The sequence below is a fragment of the Podarcis gaigeae genome (genome assembly GCF_964106915.1).
Source record: "Podarcis gaigeae genome assembly, chromosome: 3".
Classification (NCBI taxonomy): Eukaryota; Metazoa; Chordata; class Lepidosauria; order Squamata; family Lacertidae; genus Podarcis; species Podarcis gaigeae.
This window is the reverse complement of record NC_139680.1, coordinates 42,294,456-42,319,069: the sequence shown is the minus strand read 5'-3', so window position 1 is coordinate 42,319,069 and position 24,614 is coordinate 42,294,456. Positions and strand designations below refer to the sequence as shown.

Here is a 24,614-nt window from a genome sequence, read left to right as displayed (position 1 = left end):
CTTGGGAGATCATCTTGAACAGTTTAGGAGATAGCTCTGGGGGACAGGAGGTAGGAAAAAGATAAGCAGAAGTCACCTCTTCCTCCCACCATATAAGTATTCAGTTCACAAAGGACTCTGCAGGTACAGCTGAAGCCTTTCCATTTGTGGCCAGCAGGTTAAGACGCAACCCAATATAACTAGGCCTAAAAAACCTAAGTGTTTGCTTCTGAGTCAAGAAGACACTGAGATGAATGTACATGCACGGATACTGGGTGATACTAACAGTAAAAAGAAAGAAAAATGAACTCAATAGTGCTTGGGCTCTATTGCAGAGATAGTGAAGCAGCAGGACTGCAAAATGAATTCAAACTCCTCAAGATGTGAAAACATGAAGCAGAAAAGATTTGTACATACTTGTTTGCCTAATGGATACTTGGGAAGAGAAGATGTGAAAGCATGAAGACAACACAGAATTGGAAAATAATTTTCATGGTAAGTATGTAGGTCTTGCAGCAATTCTTGTGTTGTTTCCTAAATCAATAAAGGAAAATGTCTGATTAGCCTACTACTTGCTACAGCAAGCAACTGGGAGCCTATAGTCCAACTGTACAAGTTATAGCACAATTTGATACATGTCTACTCAAAGTTCAATGAAATTTACTCCCAGGTAAGTGTGTATAGGGTTACAGTCTTAGGAGTTGTGCTGGAATGCCAATAATCAGGTTGTGTTTTTTTTAAAAGTTTCTTGTCCTCAAGAAAATAATCTTGAAAATGTCCACCCACCCTATTGCTGATTGGATCAAAGTAAGATAAAGTTTGTTCCCTAAGCCTGAAAAGAAAAGACCATCATCTACATTTAAACACAGACTCAGCCTAGCATTTTCAATCTACTAAAAAACAAACAAACCTCAAAACCTCCACCTTACAAACTGTTTTTACTTCTGATGCATGCCTTTTTATTCTGATAATGGTTTATAAAAATTAACTTGTTGCACAGAAAGGGTTGGGGGAGAAGGCTGGCTGGAACATCTTTCATATGGACCACCATCACAAATATTTTGTGTATTCAATACCAAATTAATTCAAAATAATGATTCTGTAGTGACAAATCAGGAAAAGGCTGCTTTAATACCTATGAAGAAGAGACACACAAAGTAGAAAGAACTGCTATTTATATTCCGCAAATGGAGTATTCATACGTGCTAGCTAGCTTATAATGAACAAATAATAGTAACCATCTGTAACAGAAGTAAAGCTACTGTGCAGAAAGACTGGCTCTAGGGTGAAAGTGAGAGGTGCTTCCTAGACCAATCCCTGGGCAATCTTTCTTGAAAGAATCTGCCTCCTAGTGGTTGTAAACCCACAATATGCAGGGCAGTGGGTGGCAACTATCAGAGAGAAAGCAATGACCTTTTCTATTCTCCCCATTTTACTACTATTATTTTACACCAATTTGGTATAGAGGTGAATAACAGACTCTCTTCCCTTAAAAGAAATCCACTACTGTGGCAGAAAATAAAGAGTCTTCAACAAAGCAACTACTTCTTAAACAGTGAATCTTCAAAATTATATGAGCAACTTAAACGTTTAAGGGTTTGGATTGAGACTTAACTATACTGTACCTAGGAGCAGACCCACTGAAATCAATGTGTCTTAAATTACTGTAGTTGTGACTAAAGATCTCCTGTAGGAAGTTCATTTGTGTTTGAGATTGCCTTACAACTCCAACAAGCTGTGCCCCTGTGTGTCTGAAGCTGAAACTTCTTATCTCTTGGCTAAAATGAACCTCATTGTTCTACCTATAAAAGCCAACAAATAAAACTATGTGTGTATGTAGTCAAACACTAAATGTCTGCTTTCATATAGGGAATAGAAGACTACATAAATTTCTGGCAAAGACTGAAAACTTAGTGCCATAACAAAGCCCGACAAATTTTCTTACAATTTACAGATGGAAGAAGTCAGTATTTTGAGAAGTTACTCTATTTGTTCTATTCTAGCAGAATTATTTGATCTGAGATTATATCTTCCTATCACACAAAATTTACTTTAGAGATCTTCAGCCCCTTACAGATATACAGAGGAAATCCATTTGTGTGCCAGTTCTGCTAAATTTATTGGATGCATCTGACAGATAATTTTGTGCTATGGCCTTCTATTTGATGATATTGGGTTGTTTTTGGCAGGTTTTTCTATTAAGTTCAACTGTTGTTATAACTTTGAAATAAAGTCTGACAATTCCCAAAGGAGGAAGATTTATTTTCAGTTTTATGAAAGCCTTATCTAAGCTGGAAAGATGCAGCACTGAATCACTGGTGCTTTCACTGCCCTTGTTTGCCACTCTGTCTCTCATTTGATGAATGATTTCTAGCAGATAAAGATGACTTGAGGAGGGTGATCTTCCAAAGAGAATCTTTCACTTCCAAGACAACAGAGCAGCATTTTAATGCATGTCAGGTATACGTCTTTCTGGACATTCTGCATTATATCGTATAAAAAACTGGACCTCAGTTGACTTTTCTAAGACTCATGAATTTCTGTATATAAACATCTGAAGCTGTAAGTCATTCCGTAGTCAACAGTAAAGGTAAAGGTAAAGGTACCCCTGCCCGTACGGGCCAGTCTTGACAGACTCTGGGGTTGTGCGCCCATCTCACTTAAGAGGCCAGGGGCCAGCGCTGTCCGGAGACACTTCCGGGTCACGTGGCCAGCGTGACATTGCTGCTCTGGCGAGCCAGAGCTGCACACGGAAACGCCGTTTACCTTCCCGCTGGTAAGCGGTCCCTATTTATCTACTTGCACCCGGAGGTGCTTTCGAACTGCTAGGTTGGCAGGCGCTGGGACCGAGCAGCGGGAGCGCACCCCGCCACAGGGATTCGAACCGCCGACCTTTCGATCGGCAAGTCCTAGGCGCTGAGGCTTTAACCCACAGCGCCACCTGCGTCCCAATTGTAGTCAACAGTAAGCTTCACTAAATTGTATGGGATTGACTTCTGAATACATAAAAGTAGCATAGTGCTGCTGGAAGGATATAATCCTATGCATGCTCAGGTCGAAGAGACAAGCCATACTTAGTGAGTGAATGGGCTGATTATACATAACACATGAAAATATGGGTTTGGCTCACATTATCAAATGTGTAATATGAAAGACTTCAATGGAATGCAATTCTGCAACATCCAGGGGCTTTATATCAGGGCTGGGGACCAAATGCACCCTCTAGGTTTCTCCACATCCTCAGTGGCCCTGCTTTTCACCCTCCTTGAGTGTTTCTGCACAGCTGGAAGGTGTCCTCCAACTCCAATGCTTCTTCTTACTTGGCCAGGTGGAGGATAAAAAGGATGTGCATGCGTGTGTGCCCACGCACATGTGTGTAGAAACTTGTCTACTGTACCAAAGTAACATTCACATTCATTGCTCTGCCTACTTTCGCCTCTTACCACCATGCAGCTCTCCACAGAGGGATTCCCCATTCCTGCTTTACACAGAAATTTATGTTATCCAAAAGATTTGTCATGCATTTTGTTGACTGCCTGTTCATCAAACCCTGAACAATCACCAGATTCTAGGGGAAACCTTTGCATGTCCAACTACATGTGAAGAGGCCCCTCTCCCTACAAACATACATGGTGTATGCATGGATACTGCAGGAGTATCCATGTATAATATTATTATTATTATTATTATTATGGAGCAAGCAGTGCTGGGAGCAGGGCTGCTCCTTGGTCCCACTGCTCACTCTATGCTGTTTAGCACAGTAGGAAAGAATGCTTGAACTCAGGGGTTTAAAAGCTTAAGGGGGGTTTTCAGCCTACATTTTACCTTTAAACATTCATCATCTGTCAGCAGAACTGTCTGCTTGTTTGATACTTGGTTTTCAACAAACCTGAAGAGAAAAGAAAAGTGTGCTTCAAAAAATGAAAAGCCAAACCAAACCATACAATATAATTTCTTTCATTTTTTTAAAGGAAGTGACTTCATTACAGTATTTTGGAACCTTGGGAATCTACCAGTTTATACTAGATGAGCTGCTGTTATTGTCCCATCTGGAATACACTCATTCTAAAATATAATAGTAATAAAAATGATGATGATACATACTATCTTCCTAAACATAAGAGAAACTAACTATGGCTTGGATCTAGACTTTGCACTTGCTGTCGTAAGGGGTGGAAAAACTACCTTCTGCAAATTCTCCCTTCTCTCTGCGCTCTCTTGTACCCTACAAAAATCTGCTCCATAGTGTTGGTGGAATAGTGTTGGAGATGGAGTGGGGGACTGCAGGTGGAGAGGAGACCATCAAAGTTGTATAGTTAATCTACAGTTTGCTCCCACAAGAGGCAGCAATGGTCACCAACTTGGATGGCTTTAGAAAAGGAATAAACAAACTCATGGAGGATAAGGCTCTCAGTGGCTACTAGCCATGATGGCTATGCTCTGCCTCCATAGTCAGTGGCAGTATGCTTTTGGATACCAGTTGCTGGAAACCAAAGGTGGTCTTCTTTGCAGGCTTCCCATAGGCATCTGGTTGGCCACTGGGACAACAGAATGTTGGACTTAAGTGGGCCATTGGCCTGATGCAGTAGGTTTTTCTTACGTTCTTATGCCTTCCACTTTCCACTATGGCATTTCCCAGCTACAGTGAGGGGGGAAAGTATTTGATCCCCTGCTAAATTTGCCCGTCTGCCCTCTGACGAAGAAGTGACCAGTCCATAATTTTAATGGTAGGTTTATTGTAGCTGTGAGAGACAGAATAACAACAGGGAAAACCCCAGGAACCCAAAAGACAAAAGTCAGTGATTGATGTGCATTATAATGAGTGAAATAAGTATTTGATCCCTTTGCAAAAGATGACTTAGTACTTGGTGCCAAAACCCTTGTTGGCAATTACAGAGGTCAGACATTTCTTATAGGTGGCCACCAGGTTTGCACACATCTCAGGAGGCATTTTGTCCCACTCCTCTTTGCAGATCCTCTCCAAGTCAGTAAGATTACGAGACTGATGTGCAGCTACTCGAACCTTCAGCTCCCTCCACAGATTTTCGATGGGATTAAGGTCTGGAGACTGGCTAGGCCACTCCTGGACCTTAAGTGTTGTTATTCTATCTCTCACAGCTACAATAAACCTGCCATTAAAATTATGGACTGGTCATTTCTTCATCAGAGGGTAAATGGGCAAATTTAGCAGAGGATCAAATACTTTCCCCCCTCACTGAAGATCAAAAGCCTTTTGTGGACAGAAGTTGTTTCATTCAAAAAAGTTGAGATCTGGATCTAACACAGTACTTTCCAGGTTATGTGTACCAGGTGGCAAACAGACAGACAGATAGTACTCAGGGGGGAAATATATCCATGGGCAATTTTGTGTTCACTTAATTCATTTCAATCAGAATTTCCATTAGAATCCCATTCATTTAGAATCTCTTAAATAAAGGTCTGGATGGTTAATAGCAACAACAGCAAGCTCAGTCTTGGAAATGAAGTAAAAAAAAAAAGGAACTACACTAAAGCAAGTTGATAGAGGGAAAGGCACAGGAAGATCAACTTTTTGACTTCCAGAAATCCTGCTAATGGTACTCCATTGCATGCTGCTATCAAGGAAAGTTGATTTTCAGTTTAAAATGGAGCTTGCACATTCAGCACAGCAAGTGGCTGCAGGAAAAATGGCAAAAGTACCCTCTAGCTGCAAACACAGTTTGTCTCCCATGAATGCATAGATCCATTGGAATATGGTCATTTTCAAGACCAGGTTCCAGAGACCTCTCTGCACAGTATGCATGCAGTCTCATATGAAATTACACACAACTATAGTAAAAGGTAAAGGTACCCCTGCCCGTACGGGCCAGTCTTGACAGACTCTGGGGTTGTGTGCCCATCTCACTCAAGAGGCCAGGGGCCAGCGCTGTCCGGAGACACTTCCGGGTCACGTGGCCAGCGTGACAAAGCTGCATCTGGCGAGCCAGAGCCGCACATGGAAACGCCGTTTACCTTCCCGCCGGTAAGCGGTCCCTATTTATCTACTTGCACCCAGAGGTGCTTTCAAACTGCTAGGTTGGCAGGCGCTGGGACCGAGCAGCGGGAGCGCACCCCGCCGCAGGGATTCGAACCGCCGACCTTTCGATCGGCAAGTCCTAGGCGCTGAGGCATTAACCCACAGCGCCACCTGCACTATACAAGTGCCACACAACTATACAAGCCATATATAACCACATGTGAAAGGCTAAACTTGAAAAGAAATTCACTTAAAGGCAGGCAGTGATTTATTTTCATCTTTTACCTTCTAAAAGATGGTAGTCTTCGAATGTTTTCACACTGACTGTGTGATAATGTTTCTGTTCTCTTCCTAGCTTCTTGGAGCTCACAGCACAGCACACTGAGTGGGTGGGAATAACAATGCTCCAAAAGAGAGAGCTGCAGGCAACAAGGTAATCACAGTGCATATCGATGCTGAGATTTCAAAATTTTATTTTTCAAAATATCAGAACTATTGTTAGCAATTGGAAAAATATGTCTATTTTGTTAAATAATTAGCATCAAGCTGAAACCATGTGCAATGCATTTTTTAAAATATGGCAGTAAATCAGGTTACAGAAATCACTTGCTTCCCTAAAAGGCAAATGAATAATTATCCACAGAGACCAATAATCAACCACTTTGCTTTTTTCATTCCTCCCTGCTCTGCAACCGCAACCAACACCACTGCTGCTAAGTATTATATACTCTGAACAAATAGCAATTATGCCAGTTGTAGAGTACATTTTCAATATGCAACCGGATGGATTAGTTATGAAACCAGCCCATTAGTGTATACATAACTGATCTGATAGATTTATTCACTGGGACAGCAGTGTTACAGAAAGATATAATGCTGACTCCATAGCTCAATAGATTTTGTTAAAGTTTACAAATTTTATCTTCCCACCCATTCATTTCCTATTTCCTTTTTCTTCTGAGTGAAATCAATCAGCCAAACCACTGTTGTTTTATTTCAATGTTGTAAGACACATGCATGGTCCCCAGCTAAATGAGCGATTGTAACCTATCAATCTGTTCTAGATGAAACAGTGCCATTACATATGTGGGGATTTTGTACACAGAAAGCAGACATCAAAGAGAAGGGTTTTTCTCCTCTCCATGCCAGTTCTGTTTGTGCAGGGAAGTAAGTTGAAGTACTCAATAATATGAAACCCAGTTGCAGTCTGCATTGTTATTTGCCTTAATTTTCACAGTGAAGTAGTAAACCTAAGTTTGCTAGAAGTGTAACATCTAAAGTTCATCAACCGTGTTGTTCTTACCTGAAATCCCTTGATGAAGTTCTGCACAGAGAAATCATGGTATAAAAATATATTTATTAGCACCTGCAGAACTTTCTCACTAAGTTTAAAGGGAAACTGGCTTGTCAGGAGTAGCTGAAGTAAAAAAGAAGTAAATAACATTTATTAAAACCTTGCTCCTTTCAATTTATTACATAATTTGGCAGGTTCTCCCAACATATACAAGACACATTTAAAAGGGTGTTGCCTTGCATTCAAAAATCTACATTTACTTTTACCATATTGTTTAATAAAAACTACTTTTTCCTTTGTAGTTAAAGGCAATTACCTTGTCAATTACTTTAGTCAAATGCTCTTTGCATGAAAGAGACTGGAAGAGCTCTATGCACAACGAAGAGGAAACTGTGTGAGGAAGTAACTTATGGATGATCATTGGAGAGGTGGCAATTCCAAAAATAAGTACCAGTGGAAATTCTTGTATACAATGACTATGGCACATAAGAGAAAAAGACAGGAAGGGGAAATTAAATTTGCATATCATGATCAGAGGGCAATACATTCCACCACCACCCACCCTGGCATTAAACAATACAGTGGTGTCAATACTAACGAGACAAGGAAGCAAAAACATAATTTTACAATTCACACCCTCTATTCATGTGGAATGTGGCCTTTAAAGCTTTCTGGCCATCCTAGTTTTGGCATGTACAACTTGATTCATACCAAAGAGAATGGAGCTAATCAGCTGCATATTGTGGCCTGTCAGGGGCTGACATTCCCAGGAAGACATCAAAAAGAGGAGCTTTGTCAAGTCCTGTGTTGGCTAGTGTAACACAGCTATTACACTGTGCTCAGTTTAATAGGTACATGTTGTGCTGTGCCATTTATCACAGAATCATGGGGTTTTGATTGGAGGCCACTTAATCCAACTCCCTGCTCAGTGCACTATCTGTAGTTCAAGACCGCAGGCAGAATGGAGAACCTGCAGCCTTGAACTACATCATCTATGAGGATTGATCGTGCTGGCTAGGGCCGATGGGAGTTGGGAGTCTAGCAACATCTGGACAGCCAGAGTTGCAGCTGAAATATAGATTTGAAAGTAGATTAACTATATCTCAAGTTCAAATTATAACTGAAAGTGATATATAGAACAAAGGAAACACACAAGTTTGTGTGCAGCAAAAATTAAGTACAGTGGTACCTCGGGTTAAGTACTTAATTTGTTCCGGAGGTCTGTTCTTAACCTGAAACTGTTCTTAATCTGAAGCACCACTTTAGCTAATGGGGCCTCTCGCTGCTGCCGCGCCACCGGAGCATGATTTCTGTTCTTATCCTGAAACAAAGTTCTTAACCTGAAAGAGCTATTTCTGGGTTAGCGGAGTCTGTAACCTGAAGCGTATGTAACCTGAGGTACCACTGTACTACACAGCAAGAAAGGCTGGATTTTTTGTACACTATGCAGACAAAGACAACTTTCACATGTTTTATCTGCATAATTTATTCTACCTCTGCTGGTACGAAGACAGGTAAAGTGTGGTGCAGGGCACAAACACAGTCCTTGCTCCTGAAGATGCTGCTCAGAGACCTCCTGGCTTTGAGATCCCATCCACTAATGCACTCATACTTTCAAGCCTACCTTCACAGAATTAGGAGGTTGACTTTTGTGCCTAATCACTATTTTATATTTAAAACAAACAAGTGCCCCTGGCTTTGTTACTGTCGTGCTTGTGTCAATAAAAAAAAACAAAAGAAAATGTAAAACTATGCTGAGGCTCTTATTTGATTTCTAGACCATTTCTCAGCTAGCTCCACCACTTTACATCAGACCAGTGTTTGTTCAGAAATCCCAGAGATTTTTTCCCATTTTGTTCTCTAAATATCTTTTGGCTATTATTCTATGCACACTTCCTGGAATTCTTTTTTAAAACTAAATCCACCACACAATTTCATTTGTGACTACTCAAACAAAAGTCCCATTGAGTTAAATGAGATATATTACTCACAGGTAAGCATGCACTGCATTGCAAACTTATTGGCTTACTTTTTTGGGGTGGGGGGAATGCATAGGAGTGGGCTGCAACTCTGCTTTGAATTGTACAAATCACTGTGCCCCCAGCCTATAATTTAACCTTCAAATGACACTACAGAGTAACCCGAACCTGCATTTGTACTTACTATGAAACAGAAAAATAATAATAATGCAGGCACAAGTCAAGATTATCAGTTGATTTCATGAATTAGAGCAGACCCCGCCCCCTTATGTAATCTATCATATTACCTGCTAATAAATATGAAATCTTGCAGAACTTTGGTTGTGAAACTTTCCAAGTCTTTGAAAATAACTACAACTGGAGGAGATTCCAGATGTCTGGAAGAGAACATCCTTTTTCTGCATGGAGATTCGGTATCAGTTTCCTGCAAGTCATAGTGCATGTTGCGGGGGGGAGTACAAAAAGAAAATTAAACCTCTCGTTGAACATAACACCCCAGGGGCATGGTTTGAAGGCAACATGATGCAGCAACTTTGCTGAAGCTAAATAGGGTTAAAATTGGTGCCTGGATAGGAGATTTTGTTGAGTTCATGGTGAATGAGAGATGGAATATACATGTAATTAACATATATATACATCTACATATACACACACACATACACGAAGTGGAGTGGAGGACAAACAAAAACCCTCACTTGTGTTATCTTAGCTTGTGTTAAGACTGACAGTGCAAATTTTTACCTTAGCAAGACCAAGGCACCATCTGCGCTATTGATTTAAAGCATCATCATAAAACTTTGAACAATCACAGCTTCCCCCACAGCTTCCTGGGGAATGTGCTGTGAGTTGTTAGGAAACCCCTATTCCTCACACAGCTATAATTCCCAGAATTCCCTAGGAAGAGGGATTATCCATTAAAGTACTTTGCATCTATCCCAACACAGGATTTATCTTCATGTAATCTACACTTCACCAATAAAGCTATTTAACTAGATGGGGCAAATCAGGGAAAATTCTGGTGGGAACTAAGTCTGGAAAACAGTGACACTTTACAAGAGGCAATTCTGAAGCTTACCTTGGTTATGTTCCTATACCAATCAATAAGAGATGCCACGGAGCAGCGTATCCTATTTGAGGAAGGCTTGGAATATTCTTCTTCAGATGAGTCCACATCTACATGACAGCCCATCAGCTGAATCATCAGCTTTTGCAGAAGCTGTTTTATGCCTTGACAATACAAATATACATACACAAATATTTAAAATAATAATGAAAATGCTAGATTTCTCAGCAATCTTGTTAAAAAATATAAATAACTGTATTTTTCAAGGAATTATGTGACTAAGACTTGTTCATTCATTTTCATTCACGGACTAAACCAACCAACCAACCAAATCCTGTATCAAATTTACATCCAAGGTAAACCAAGTCCTTCAGCCTAGATTCTTAAAATATAGAAAACTGAATAAAGTGTGCTTATTTTGCATAGTTTAAAACAGCACCACTAAGTATAGAATTCATGCTTTGCACATAAAAATTTCCTGATTCAATTTGTGACACCTCCAGTTAAAGGTCACAAGCTGGCAATAGGAGAAGCACTGAATATGCACTGACCACTTGCATCTCTATAAAAGACAATCACACAGTGCAGGAGGTCAGGCAAACTTCAGTTTTTTGTTTGGAATGTTACCAAACCTGTAATGTGTTTATATAAAACACATAATACATACAAAAGTCATTTGACTCTCTTATGGGTAAGTACATGAAATAAATAACTCTTCTCCATGCTGACCCCCTTGCAAAAAAACCCCTTTGTCCTTTGTACTCAAGATACCCCCACAGCTTCTGTATTATTATTATGATGTGTTCTGTATTATTTGAGCAGCATCTTTACCAACTTGTCTGAACAGAAAGAACTAGGAGTCAGTTTGCTGATCTGTTTGGAATAAGCCATCCACTACCATTCAACCATCAGATTGTCCTTCTGGCCCAGTTCCAACTTAAGCAAAATATTTTATTACACTTCTAGAAAGGAATTCAAAGTAAGTCTACCAGTTATATATTTTTTTAAAGAAATGGATCTTTCCCTTTGCCTTCCATATTTAAAAATAGTAGAAGCAGATACTTGAAACTGCAAAACGTGTGAAATTTCACTTGTGCAAAATGACTGAATTCTGGGCTATCATCTCTTGACACTTGGAAGGCAGCAAGAGAGACTAGATTGCATTTTAAGTCATGGTTTCAACAGGCCTATTCTGAATAATGAGACTTAGAAGGATATCACCCATGGTATTGTTATAGCTTGTGATTTTATCCACTACAACAATGCCTCAAAGTTAATAAATGCTTCTGAACTTTTAATACTAAAGACAGATCTCTGCACTTAGTGTGTACATTCCAGAGATAATAAATACCCAGTCAAAACCAATTTTGTAAGCTATATATACAAAAGCTTTGTTACAAATTGATACCCAGTATAGAATGAAAGGCTTCGAACCCACTGAACTAGTCGTGTTAGAATATTAATGCTCCCAGTGCGTTTCCAGGTACAATTCAAGTGTTCGTGTGACCTTTAAAGCCCTAAACTGCCTCAGCCCAGTATACCTGAAGGAGCATCTCCATCACCGAGCCCAGACACTGGGTTCCTCCCCCAAGGGTTTTCTGCTGGTTCCCTCACTGTGAGAAGCGAAGTTACAGGGAACCAGGCAGAGGGCCTTCTCAGCAGCCAACTGGAAGCTGCAGAAGCCCCACTGGAAGGTTCAGCTTCCAAAAGAACGTTCGCAAACACCCACTTCCGGATTTACGGTGTTCGGAAGCCAAAATGTTCAACTGCTAAGGCGTTCGTCAATCAAGGAACAACTTGTACAACTTTTAGAAGATTTCTAAAGGCAGCCCTATATCGAGAAGTTTTTATGTTTGATGTTTTCTTCTGCTTTATTTTTTTTTCCAAATGAATTTTTATTATTAAACATAGTACATCGAACATAACACAGAACAAAACAACAACAACAACCACAAAAAAATATAATAATTTCATATCGTTTTCCTAACTTCTTTCTCTTTTGAACTTCCCTCAGCTGTCCCGTAAATCATCCGTGTTCATCACATTCTTTACGCATTCCTCAAACTTGTATTGACATTATTTATCTCTTTTCCTCCTATTCCCTTTAGACAATACTTGCTGCTTTTTTACAGTGCTTCTTTAAATCCCTTAAGCGTCATCTGTCCTTTACTTATGCTATCCAGATACTCTACAAATTTCTCCCAGTCCCCGATGAACTTTTGGTCTCTTAAGTATCTGATCTTCCCTGTCATTTTATCTAGCTCTACATATTCTAGCAATTTTGTTCTCCAGTCTTCTACAGTCGGTATATCCTGTTGTCTCCATCTCTGGGCCAATACCATTCTTGCAGCCGTAATTGCGTATCTAAAAAATTTACAGTCCTCTCTTTTAATCTCCTTTCCCACCATTCCTAACAAAAAGACCTCTGGCTCCTTCCTAAACGTATATTTTAAAATCTTCTTTAACTCATTATATATTTTTTCCCAGAAGTCTTTCACCTTCCCGCAGCCCCACCACATGTGATAAAACGTGCCCTCCTTATCCTTACACTTCCAGCACCTATTGCATGTCTTATACATCTTCGCCAATTTCACCGGTGTCATATACCATCTATAGAACATTTTCATCGTGTTCTCTTTTAACGTCATACATGCAGTGAATTTTAAACCCTCTTTCCATAGTTTTTCCCATTCCTCGAATTCTATATTATGGCCCACATCCTTTGCCCAACTGATCATTACCGACTTAACCTCTTCGTCTGCCAGGTTCCAGTCTAGCAGCAGTTTGTACACTTTAGATAGATTTTTCATATCATTATTTATAACCTCTTTCTGAAATATCGATTCCTTCTCCATAAAACCTCGCTCTTTACCGTCTTTTTTAAACACCTCATTCATTTGGAAATAGAGCATCCAATCATCTACATATTCTTTCACCTGCTCATACGATTTTATTTTCCACTTTCCCCCTTCTTTATATAACAGTTGATCATATGTTATCCACCTATTTCCCCTATTTGGTCTCTTTATGCTCTTTACTTCTAGGGGTGATAGCCAGCGTGGTGTTCTAGGTTCTAGCAGATTTTTATATCTGTCCCATACTTCAATTAAGGGGCCTCGAAAGATGTGGTTCTCAAAGCCCTTGTGGGCTCTCTTTTTTTCGTGCCATAGGTAGGCGTGCCACCCAAATCTATTGTTGAATCCCTCTAGATCCAGCAACTCGTTATTCTCCAATTTAATCCACTCTTTCGTCCAGCAGAGACAAGATGCCTCGTAATATAGCTTTAGATCCGGCAGGGCAAAGCCGCCTCTTTCTTTTAAGTCTGTTAGCAACTTAAATTTAATTCTCGGCTTTTTGCCCTGCCATATGTATTTCGAGATCACTCTTCTCCACTCCCTAAAGATCTTACTTCCCTTAATTATAGGGATAGTCTGAAATAAGAATAATATCTTGGGGAGCACATTCATTTTGATAGTAGAGATTCTTCCCCAAAATGACAACTTCAATTTTCCCCACATCTCTAAGTCCTTTTTGATTCCCTTCCAGGCTGGTTCATAATTGTTTTTATATAGGTCTATGTTTTTGGGGGTTATCCAAATACCCAGGTATTTTACCTTCTTAACCACTTCTATTTGGGTTTGTAGTTGTAATGCTTCTATTTGTTCTTGATCCATATTCTTGACCATCATTTTTGTTTTATTCTTATTAAGTTTGAAGTCTGCCAAATTTCCAAACTGTTCCATTTCCTCCAAAACTGCTTTTATCGTACTTATTGGTTCCTCAATCATTATAACCAAGTCATCTGCGAATGCTTTGATCTTATATTCGTTCTGGCCGATTGTCACTCCCTTTATAATCTTGTTTTGTCTAATCGAGTTCAAAAGAACTTCTAAGGCCGTTATAAAAAGTAACGGCGAGAGAGGGCATCCCTGTCTCGTTCCCTTTTGTATCCTTATTTCTTCTGTGGCCGTGTTATTTATAATCAGTTTGGCTTTCTGTTCTGTGTAGATAGCTCTTACTCCATTAAGAAAATCCTTGCCTAACTCCATATGTTCCAAATTCTTCAGCATACAGTCCCATCTTATATTGTCGAATGCCTTCTCGGCATCGACGAACATCATTATAGCTCTTTTATCAATCCTATCAGACAGATATTCCATCATATTAACTATATTTCTTATATTGTCTTTCATCTGTCTGTTGGGTATAAAGCCGGTCTGGTCTTTATGTATGATTTCTACCAGGATCTTTTTCAACCTCTTTGCAAGGATTGCAGCGAATATCTTATAGTCTAAGTTTAGAAGTGAGATCGGCCTGTAATTTTTGACTTGGGTTAAATCTGAGTCCTGTTTTGGAATAAATGTAATGTACGCCTCCTTCCATGTTTCCGGGATCTCTCCTTCTTTCAGAATATTGTTCATCACCTCCTTCAATGGTGTTATCAAAATTGGTTCCATTTCCTTATAATAACAGGCAGTGAATCCATCCGGCCCTGGGGCTTTCCCCCTCTTTAGCTCTTTAATCACCTCTTTTATCTCTGCTGCCTCAATTGGGGTATTCAGCTGCTCTCTTTTCCCATTCGGTATCATTTGTATCTTTTTCTCCTTCAGGTATCTCTCCACTTTCCTCGAGTTGTTTCTTTCTGTATTTTTATATAATCTTTGGTAATACTCCAAGAATCCCTTTCTAATCGCCTTCGGATTAGTAACCTCTTCTCCGTCTATTATGATCTTATTTATTATGTTCTGTTCTTTCCTTTTTTTTAGTTGCCATGCTAGCCATTTTCCTGATTTATTTGCAAATTCGAAATTCCTTTGTCTCAGCTTCTTTATATTCCACTCCACTTCTCTATTAATTATAGTGGCAAACTGTGCTTGTAAAATTTTGATCTTCTCTTTTATCTCCACATTGTTTGGTTTCTTAATTAATTTTTGTTCATTATCCATAATTTGCTTCAAGATTTCTTTTTTCCCTTTCTCTCTATTTTTATTTTTGATTGAATTTTGTTGAATGAAAAAGCCTCTCATTACTGCCTTACTGGCATCCCAGACAACTTTATTCTTTGTACCTTTGTTGCAATTGTCTATAAAGTATTCTGATAATTCCTTTTGCGCTTTTTCCACTATTTTCTGGTCGTCTAGGAGATAATCTTTCATTCTCCATCTGTAGGTTCTTTCTTCGAAGCTTTTTAGTTCAAATTCTATTGGGTTATGGTCAGAGATTACTTTCGGTTGAATTTCTATCCGTTGGGTTTTCTTCTGCTTTAAATATTCTGTAAGCCACCCAGAGTGTCTGGGGAAACCCAGCCAGATGGGTGGGAATAATTAATAATAATAATAATAAGCACTTTGATGAAAGCAAACATTGACTGCCAGGGCTAATGATGGAAAGGCCTAAATATACTGTATTTCTAGGGATACTTCCCATATTCCACATGCTACATTACTAAAAAGCCTCTTCAAGTTATTACAGTATTTACCTGGGCATTCTTTGGACCTTAGGGACACTACAAAAGGAGTAACATCATCATGAAGAACTTCTGAGAGGCTTTTAAATGTCAGATCATGGTCCATAACATTGACACCTAGGAGTAAGACAAGTCAGAATTGTGCTGTTTGCATTTAAACATGACAAAATATACTTTTCTATCATGCTTACCATATAGTCATTTTACATTTGTAGAGGTAAAACAGTAGTAATGTGGATTGACTATCTTGAACTATATCTACATTGTACTAGTTAAATATATCTTTTAATATATACAGTCATACCTCGGGTTGAAGTAGCTTCGGGTTAAGTATTTTCAGGTTGCGCTCTGCAGTGACCCAATAAGTAACAGAGCGTGTTACTTCTGGGTTTCGTCAATCGTGCATGCGCAGACGCTCAAAATGACGTCACGCGCATGCGCGGAAGCAGTGAAACGCAACCCGTGTACGTGCAGACGCATCTTACATTCTACTCAGGATGCCAATGGGGCTCCGGAACGGATCCCGTTCGCATCCAGAGGTACCACTGTACAGCAAGTCTCAACTAGAACTTGCTTCTAGGAAATTCATCCGTAGGATTGCAGCCTAAATTAGAAAAAAGTGATTAACAAAAATATTTTTAACTTAAGGGAAGGCTCCATATATAAGCTCAGGAACAACCACTTTATCTGCCTTGCATATCATAATTTATTTTAAAGGTCAATATATTCTCCTCTTCTCTAGTGAAAGAAGGGAAAGGAAAATTTACAAGTACATCAGAAGTAGGAGAAAGGATAAACAAACTGTGGGCTGACTGATCAATAAAGCAATCAACTTTTGTCAGAAGATGCAATCTTAACTGCTCAGTGCCTATTTCCCTTCCAAAACTTCTGAAGAAATTAATCGTTGCCAAGTAATAAGCAGAGTCACTATTTATAATATGTGAAGGACAGAAGTCAGGGTTTTTTAAAAGAGCTGTTTAAATAGTATTTCACTACTTTTAATTAAACTAGGATATACTTTCTCTGTGGCAAAGAATTGGCTGTAGACATTTAAGCCACTAACTGTTATCATAAAACAGGAGATGTCCAAACTGATCAGACACAACAATATAATGCTTAAACTCACAGAATATCAGGAACAATAGGCCTGCTAGCTTAAAAATCTATATCCAGGATGTTATTTGGGGTGGGTGGGTGGGTGGAAAATATAAGGAAACCCTTTTTAAAAAATATAAAGATCTCATTTTTTAAGCAAGAACACTACCAGTAGCCAATTTGGATTATTATTTTTTTGTATTTAATTTCAACACACACTTAAATTGCTGCAGTTCCAGCATTCTCATTTGCCCTCTTTCATGTCCTGCTCTCAAGGAGAAAACAGATGCTGACAGACTGAATGAGACAATGGGAGGGGGGAGGGTGCATTAGAATCTACAACCATTTGTGGTGTTGGAAGTAGATTGCTCAGACAGAGGGGGAGCTTCTGTACTTGTTATGCCTCATTATGAGGCTGACATGAGAACTGGCTCTTAGACAAAGGAACTGAGGACATACTGTTAAATCTACACATAAATGCAAAAATGCAAAGAGCTAAAAATCCAAAAGGACATCCTCCCCTCACACCGGCTGTGATCCAAAGGTCATGCAACTAGTAATGCATGCCCAAGGGAGGTTTGGGCCTTTGTTTTAGCTCTCCATATTAAAACTGAGACAAAGTTCAAAGGCAGTTAGCAAGATAACAAAGGCATCTGCAGCTTGAGTGAAGAAGCAACAAAACAAGAAAAGGCATAGAAAAGCAAAGGCAAAAGAAATAATTTACACCCTAGAAGGAATGTGTAGACACAAAACTGAAATAACTAGGCTCTGGCAATGAAGGTGGCACATATCCAATAATTTGCAAACACATTAAATGTAATGAATCAGCAAAGGAAAGATGAGTGCTATCCTTCCATCTTTCCCAGCTCAGAAGCTTGGGAGGAGAGCAAGGCCTCACAGTTGCCCTGAGCTTCAATCACAGGATGGCATCCAATGAGTCCTGGCCCCTCCACCAGCTGGTTGTGACAAACACAAATCTCTGCTAGCTACCAACATGAGCCAAAATGTTTCAACTATTTTACTCAGACAATAAGCTCTGGTCTGGGATGACACCAAAATTAATTTAATAGCAGTTTCATCAGATAGAATACATAATCTGGTCTGTATATTCTATACCTTCCCCACCATCTTCAAGAAAATATATTTTCCTCACTCATGCTTTGAGAAAATTGCTAGGACATCTCTACTGAGAAATATCTAAGGATTATTGGAAGTAAATCTAGGAACGCAACACTGTGGAAAAAGTGATCCTCTCAGATATAAGCAGTATCTCTTACCAGAGCAAGGGAGTTGTGTAATCCTAAACGAGTCTACTCAGAAGTAAGTCCTACTGAATTTAATTAACTTACTCCCATGTTAGCACTGAAGACTTGATGAGTACTGGATGGAGCTCTGCTGAGGAGAAAAGCTCTTTGTGGTTTGTCTCTCTGCAATGTGCATCTGCCTGTGTGCCCTTTTCTTGTTAAAAGTGAATGATTCACCTTATGTGACCGGGGCAGATCCCGTTTCCGACATACTGATCTAAAAAAAGTAGAAGCCCCAAACAATTCTGCTCTGTATGACATTACTAAAAGACCAAATGCCCTTCAATTGCTTGGTACAGGCATTAAGATCAACAAATGGAACTAATTAGTCTTGTTACGGCCTGATGATTAATGTCTTATGGTAACACAGACTTGAGTTTTCACTGGCAACACCAGTGTTATCACTCCCTGCTGAAACCCAAGGACCCATCTGTACTGGCAATTGACCAGTTGTAGAAGATGCACCTGTTTATACAGATATTCCTTTCATCTTTTGACCCAGGCCTTCTGGATTACGGTAATTGGTGTGGGTTGTATCTAACACTGGAAATGGATACGTTAGTGCAATGGGATTTCCCCTTCCTCTCCTCCCCGTATATGCCTGCCAAATCTGCTCCACAGTCCCCCAACTCTCTGCAGCAGATGGGGTTTGGAAGGGGGCTGCAGGTGGAAGGAGAGGAAGTGGAAATTCCATTGCACATGAAGAAGTATGTTGCATGCATGGAACTGCAATGTTGGATACAACATTGCATTTTAATAGGATTGCATTATTGCCTATGTTAATTATAGCTGTTTATATTTAAATGTTTGTGTAATTGGCTTTTATACTTTGCAAACTGCTGAAAAGCCTGTGTTAGCATTAAGCTGTTGCCTGTTTGGCAAATATGTTGCCAACATGTCTAATCTGCCCATTAACAATTCTTAATGTTATGATCCTTGCCTGTATTAAGTCTTCTACCCAATCTCTCTTTTTTCCTAATTTTAGGATTCATACCAAGTTATGGCAGTTATTATAAATAAATAAAAATGCCAGATAAAACGTTACCTAGAACAACAGCTGCAGTGGGAATTTCACTGGACTTCATTCGACAAGCCCATTTTGTTTTCTTCTTTTGGAAGTTTGAATGAGATTGTCTCAAAAATGTTATGAGGTTATCAAACAATTTTTTATTCAAGTCCTCTTGTAGTTGCTGTTAAAAAGGTAACATGCACAGAACTTTGTTAGTTGCCTGAATGAAGAGACGTATTGTTATTCCATGTATTTTTAAAGAACAGTCCCCAAAGGTTAATCAAGATACAACAACACATAATTGTTTCCTGGCAATTGTTTATAGACACTGTTTCTGTGGTTTCCATAGCTGTTTCAGTCAACTCATCATTCTGATTTAAATTTTCTATTTGAGTATGGGGTTCTTAAAGCCATTTAGACGGATATGGGGGATGGGGAATCAGTTGTAGGAAAAATTCAATTCCTTACTTGTTGCTACTTAAGACAGATATGACCCTAAAAAGTCAAAGATCTGATACCTTTAGCAGTTCAAAGACAACAGAAATTCCACAGAGTAGCTTTTATGTTCAAATGCTCCTCAGCAAAAAAAGGAACAAATTAAGTAGTAACTGAGAGAGTGACATTGTTGAATTCATGCTGAGGCCATACCACAAGACGTACAAGCAGAATCCAACTTGTTTCTGTCAGCCATAAGCAGGTGTGCCAACTCTAGGGGGCCAAGGTGTCTTCGACCCCTTCAATATTGGTTGGAAGGGGGGCTGTTCAAGCCTAAATATGTTTAGGTCAACTGCTACATATTTACAGATAGCAACAGGGCAGAAGACTGAAGTCTTAATAACAGCACTACATGAACCGTCTAAAAGGTAAAATAAAACCCTCTTTCAATTTACAAAACCTTCTCTACCAGGTTGTCCTTGGGGAATTTACATGCATATTGATGACCAAGAATGTCGAATTCATTCTCGACAGGAAAAAGCATATGCATGGTTTGCTCTAGGGATGTCCAATCTGTCTCCTTCTACAAGCTCGTTCCTAACAGCTCACACATTGTAGAAAGATACCGACAATTTATACAGATAGCCTGCAAAAAGTACCGTATTTTTCACCCTATAGGGCGCACTGGCCCATAGGACGCACCTAGGGTTTTTTTTTGGGGGGGGGATTAAAAAAAAATATTTTCCCCCAGCCGCGAGGCTGGGGCGGGGGATGCCCGAGCTTCCCCCGACCCCAGCCCCCAGAACAGGCTGCTGCCTGCAAGCCTTGCAAGGACTCGCAAGGCTTGCGGACATCTGCCCGAAGCACGGGTCGTGCTCCGGAGGGCGCCCCGTGCTCCGGGCTGCCGCCCGCAAGCCTTGCGAGCCCGCGGGACCTCCCACCGGGCGTGCAAGGCTTGCGGATAGCTTCCTGAAGCCTGGAGAGCGAAAGGGGTCGGTGCACACCGACGCCGCTCGCTCTCTAGGTTTCAGCAAAAGCCTGCATTCGCCCCATAAGACGCACACACATTTCCCCTTCATTTTTGGAGGGGGAAAAGTGCGTCCTATAGGGCGAAAAATACGGTACCTTAAGAGATTAAGGAGTAGTTTGGGTATAAAATATTGCTCAAAGTCTTGCTGTTTCACCCATTGTACAGGCTAAGTAAAAGAAAAGACTGCATATCACATTATTTCTTCAATGCAAGCATTTTCAAAGCTTCCTTCCCCCACCCAAGACACAACTGACTTAAGTAAATCTCATGGTTAATGTTAAAAGCAGCAATACTCACCTCTGTTTCACATTTAATCTGTTTCCATAACAACTGACAAGTATCAAATCGTAGCTCACTATCCTCTGAGTCAGTATTGCCTTTACTAAAATAGTCAGCTAGAAAAACAAGGGGGGAAATGACATTCACACTCAATATTTATAAAACAAATTTCCTCTCAAGCAAAAAACTTAAGTGCAACAGAATACTGAAGATTTCTTTTCACAGGAGAGGTATAAATTAACTGAGAGTTGCAACTGGTGTCAGGACAAAGCTCAGGAAGAAAGAAACCCCCACCAATAGCTATGAAAGATGTAAGATTTATACAGCCTCTGTATGGAATGCTGTATCCATAAATGTCAACCCAAATGAAGTCCCGCTGAGTTCATTTGGATTTATTACCAGCTAAGTAGGTATAAAATTGTAGCCTGAATCCCTAATTACATTTCACCACCATGTTCCTTTAAGTCAGGGATGGGAAATCTTTGGCCCTCCAGATGCTACTGACTACAACTCCCATAATCTCTCACCCTCATTTTAGGTTTTCTGTGTCACTCCAACTTTCGTGCAGAAGAGAAAGAGGATCCAAGTATTTAGGTTTGCCCATAAAAAATCTTGAGCAGTGTTGTATCATATTTACTTGAATAAGCCCTCTACAGAGGATAGATTCACACAACATTTTTTCCAAAGACAAGGTGGTTCTTGTCAGTTGCCCAATGGTGAAGAGCCAAATTGAGCCCAAGCTTCATGAACTGGTGAATAAGTCTCTGGGGTTGAGATGTCTGTGGTTAGTATAATTGGGTTCTTTGCTGCTGTAGTTTAGTGATCCATTGATAATATATCATTTTAAATGGAATGGCTTTATATTTTAAATATATTTTAGTTTGATCATTTTTGTTGTATTTTTTGTAAACTTAATGAAGGGTAGCTTAAAATTTGAAGAAAAATAAATATATTCAGTAAACCCTATCCCTCCCTGCAAAATATTTTCATGGCAAACAGTAAAAAGAACAATATACATGGAAGACATATGCAGAACTGGTTTCCTTGCATATTATTCAATGCATGCTATAGAAAAGCACTCAACTTTGAAATATGTTGCTTTTTATTTCCAGGTATTGTTCCCAATGATGGAGGGCAATTTTAAATAAATCTAATCTAGCAGAATATGGGTAAGGTAAAAATAATCAATACAAGAATGGTGATAATCCTTTGGATTATTTTAGCAACGACTCCATTTTAAAAAGATTTTCCCTAGTTAAAAATACATACAGTCCAAATGTAGCTGCACCATAGATTTGAATATTGGCATTATGATATTGGCTATTTTATTTTCAATTCCTTTCCTAATGCTTCCTAGCACAGAATTCACCTTTTCACTGCTGCTGCACATCTATCCTTGTATGCTTGCCTTTGCTCCTGAGGCATAGCCACTGTATTATTTCCATTTACAGATGGGGAACTGAGACTCACAGAAAATGACTTGCCTAGGATGAGACCATACATATGTTGGCTAAAAATCCTTCAACACCCATCCATGAGCCCAAGGCTCATTTCAAGTTTATGATGGGAAGCTGAAGATGAACAATGGACTTGACCATGGTCAGACAAGAGAGGAAGGTCAAAGGCTGAGATGCAGCTGATTGAACTGAACAAGAAAGGAGCAAAATGACATTTAAGAAGCCCTCATATACGCAAAAGAACACTATTTCACTTTTACTTACCTTGAAAACACATAGACATACTGTCCTACTATCCTTGCCTTTAAAAATACAAAGGACCATCATAGCAGTCAATAAATTCACAGTGTAAAGCTAGGAGAGTGGCTGTTTTTCAATACTATACCAGCACTGGAAACAATGAAAATGTCAAGTGCAGAATTTTAAATCTGGAATTTACACTATGACCTGATCCTTTAAAAAAGAATCCCTCAAGACCTTGATTTTGTAGATACTAGAGGAAATGTTATATCTACTACAAAAGATGTCCAGAACAGATGGGAAAATAAAGATGGCATTGTCTGAATTTCCGTCTGAATTTACTATTAGGAAGTGAAGTTTCATAACACATATTGTGTACTAACCTGCTGAAGATGCCTTCGCCTTCTTAGAATCTGGCTTGAACACAAAGCAGCCCTAAAGAGTAACAAGGAAGGAAGGAAGGAAGGAAGACTAAAACTACTGAATATTTTACCGTAATTCCAGATTGGCAGGAAAATATAACAGCTTGGTTTGCACATCATGATAAACTATGGGTTATCAGCATTGGCCAAACTTCCTGGCTATCAGATAAGAGCTCACATTGCTGTGGTCCTCCCCATCCTTTTAACTCAGCATGGCATAGCAGCAAAGTCAAGGTTTGATTTAACATGTCATCTGAACCTAGGTTCATGGTTAAGGTTTCTCCTCCTTAACCACAGCCTGTAACCATAGGACAAACCTTGGGTACAGACCCTGGTTAACAACAACCCTGGCTTCAAACGATAGGTTAATTTTTGCAGTGTACACCAGTTTGTATGTGGAAAATCACATATATCCTGATCTTTTTCTTTCCTCCATTTATCCAAGCCAAACTTCTTTGCATCCATATGCAGAGTGAAGTGGTAAGTGCTAACACTTATCAGGGTAAATTTATGAAAAACATAAAAAGGTGGGGACAATTCAGACAGGAGTCGATGCCAGCACCTGGCTGTCAAGTGGTTGGTTTTGCTAGAGCAGGCATAGTCTATTCTGCAAACTGGCTTGCCATCTTTCCTCACCCCCACCATGGAGAGGATCTCCTTCTTTTAATTGGCTAATTAAACAATCTAGGGCCTTTTTAAGCTGGGGGGGGGGGTATTTTTGCTTGCTACTATGTTATGCATTTTTGTGCTTTTATATTGTAAACCACCAAGTGATCATCAGAGGAAGGGCAGGATATAAATTTATAATTAATAAGTATAATAAATACTTGATGTAGGCCTGTCAGACAGTCAACAGGTGGGAATTCCCATCCCTTCACTGCATCTCCAGATGAGAAAAAGCTGCACCTTTCAAATATTCCACCTGCTGGGTGTATTAGAGCATGTGCAATGTGTGCGCTTTTTACAACAGCCATATTTCTGGATAAGGCTCTAGAGGGAGAAGAATTTCTGTCCCTCCTCCTGGTTTTCTCCTTCCACATTTTGGGGGTCAAAAGAGACTCAGAATCTCCTGCGCTTCTCTTTCTTCATTACAGCTGAGCAGGAAAGGGGAAGAAGCGTCTCTGACAACCACCCTGGCAGTCCAGCCCCTTCTGAGGCGTTACAACCGCGACGTATAGACTGGCAAAGCGCGAGGATACGGCTTCAGGGGTCCTCTACGCGCATGCTCCGAGGAACGGGCGGCGAACCACGCGCGGCCGCCGTTGCCGCTGACGGGGCTCAGCGAGCCCTCCGCGTGGCGATGCGATAGCCAGGCGCGCGCGGGTGGGGGGGGGCTCTTCTTTGAAGCGGAGGGCGGGCGGGGCGGCGCACCCTCCCCCTCCTGACTCACCTTGGAGACTGAGCACGTGCTCATAGCTGCGGCTCCAGCCCGCTCAACATGCAGCGGCCAAACTCCACGAACGGGACTCGAGCCTCCTTTCCCGCCACTTCCGGGGCCTGATTTGTTGTCTTCCTTTCCCCCCTCTCTCTGAGAATGGTACGAGCCGGTCTAGTTTGTGCCCCTCC

At 40.1% G+C, this 24,614-nt stretch overlaps 1 protein-coding gene across 7 annotated transcripts in view; it reads right to left on the bottom strand.

Annotated features, from left to right (window-relative positions):
• ORC3 (origin recognition complex subunit 3) overlaps positions 1–24,562 on the bottom strand; it is a 38,999-nt gene extending 14,437 nt beyond the window's left edge. For 2 of the 7 annotated variants that reach the window (XM_083730245.1, XM_083730246.1), the window contains exons 1-12: positions 24,439–24,562; positions 23,010–23,061; positions 20,948–21,045; positions 19,222–19,366; positions 15,790–15,894; positions 10,323–10,474; positions 9,535–9,671; positions 7,585–7,744; positions 7,278–7,391; positions 6,260–6,393; positions 3,805–3,868; positions 397–513 (exon numbers count right to left, since the gene is read on the bottom strand). In XM_083730245.1, the coding sequence (XP_083586371.1) occupies positions 397–513; positions 3,805–3,868; positions 6,260–6,393; positions 7,278–7,391; positions 7,585–7,744; positions 9,535–9,671; positions 10,323–10,474; positions 15,790–15,894; positions 19,222–19,366; positions 20,948–21,045; positions 23,010–23,061; positions 24,439–24,462 (1,302 nt within the window). In that variant the 5' untranslated portion in view covers positions 24,463–24,562. Of the gene's footprint in view, positions 1–396; positions 514–3,804; positions 3,869–6,259; positions 6,394–7,277; positions 7,392–7,584; positions 7,745–9,534; positions 9,672–10,322; positions 10,475–15,789; positions 15,895–19,221; positions 19,367–20,947; positions 21,046–23,009; positions 23,062–23,875 lie in introns of all 7 variants that reach the window. The other 5 variants (XM_083730244.1, XM_083730243.1, XM_083730249.1 and 2 more) reach the window with 5 other exon arrangements.
• Positions 24,563–24,614: the final 52 nt, after the last annotated feature.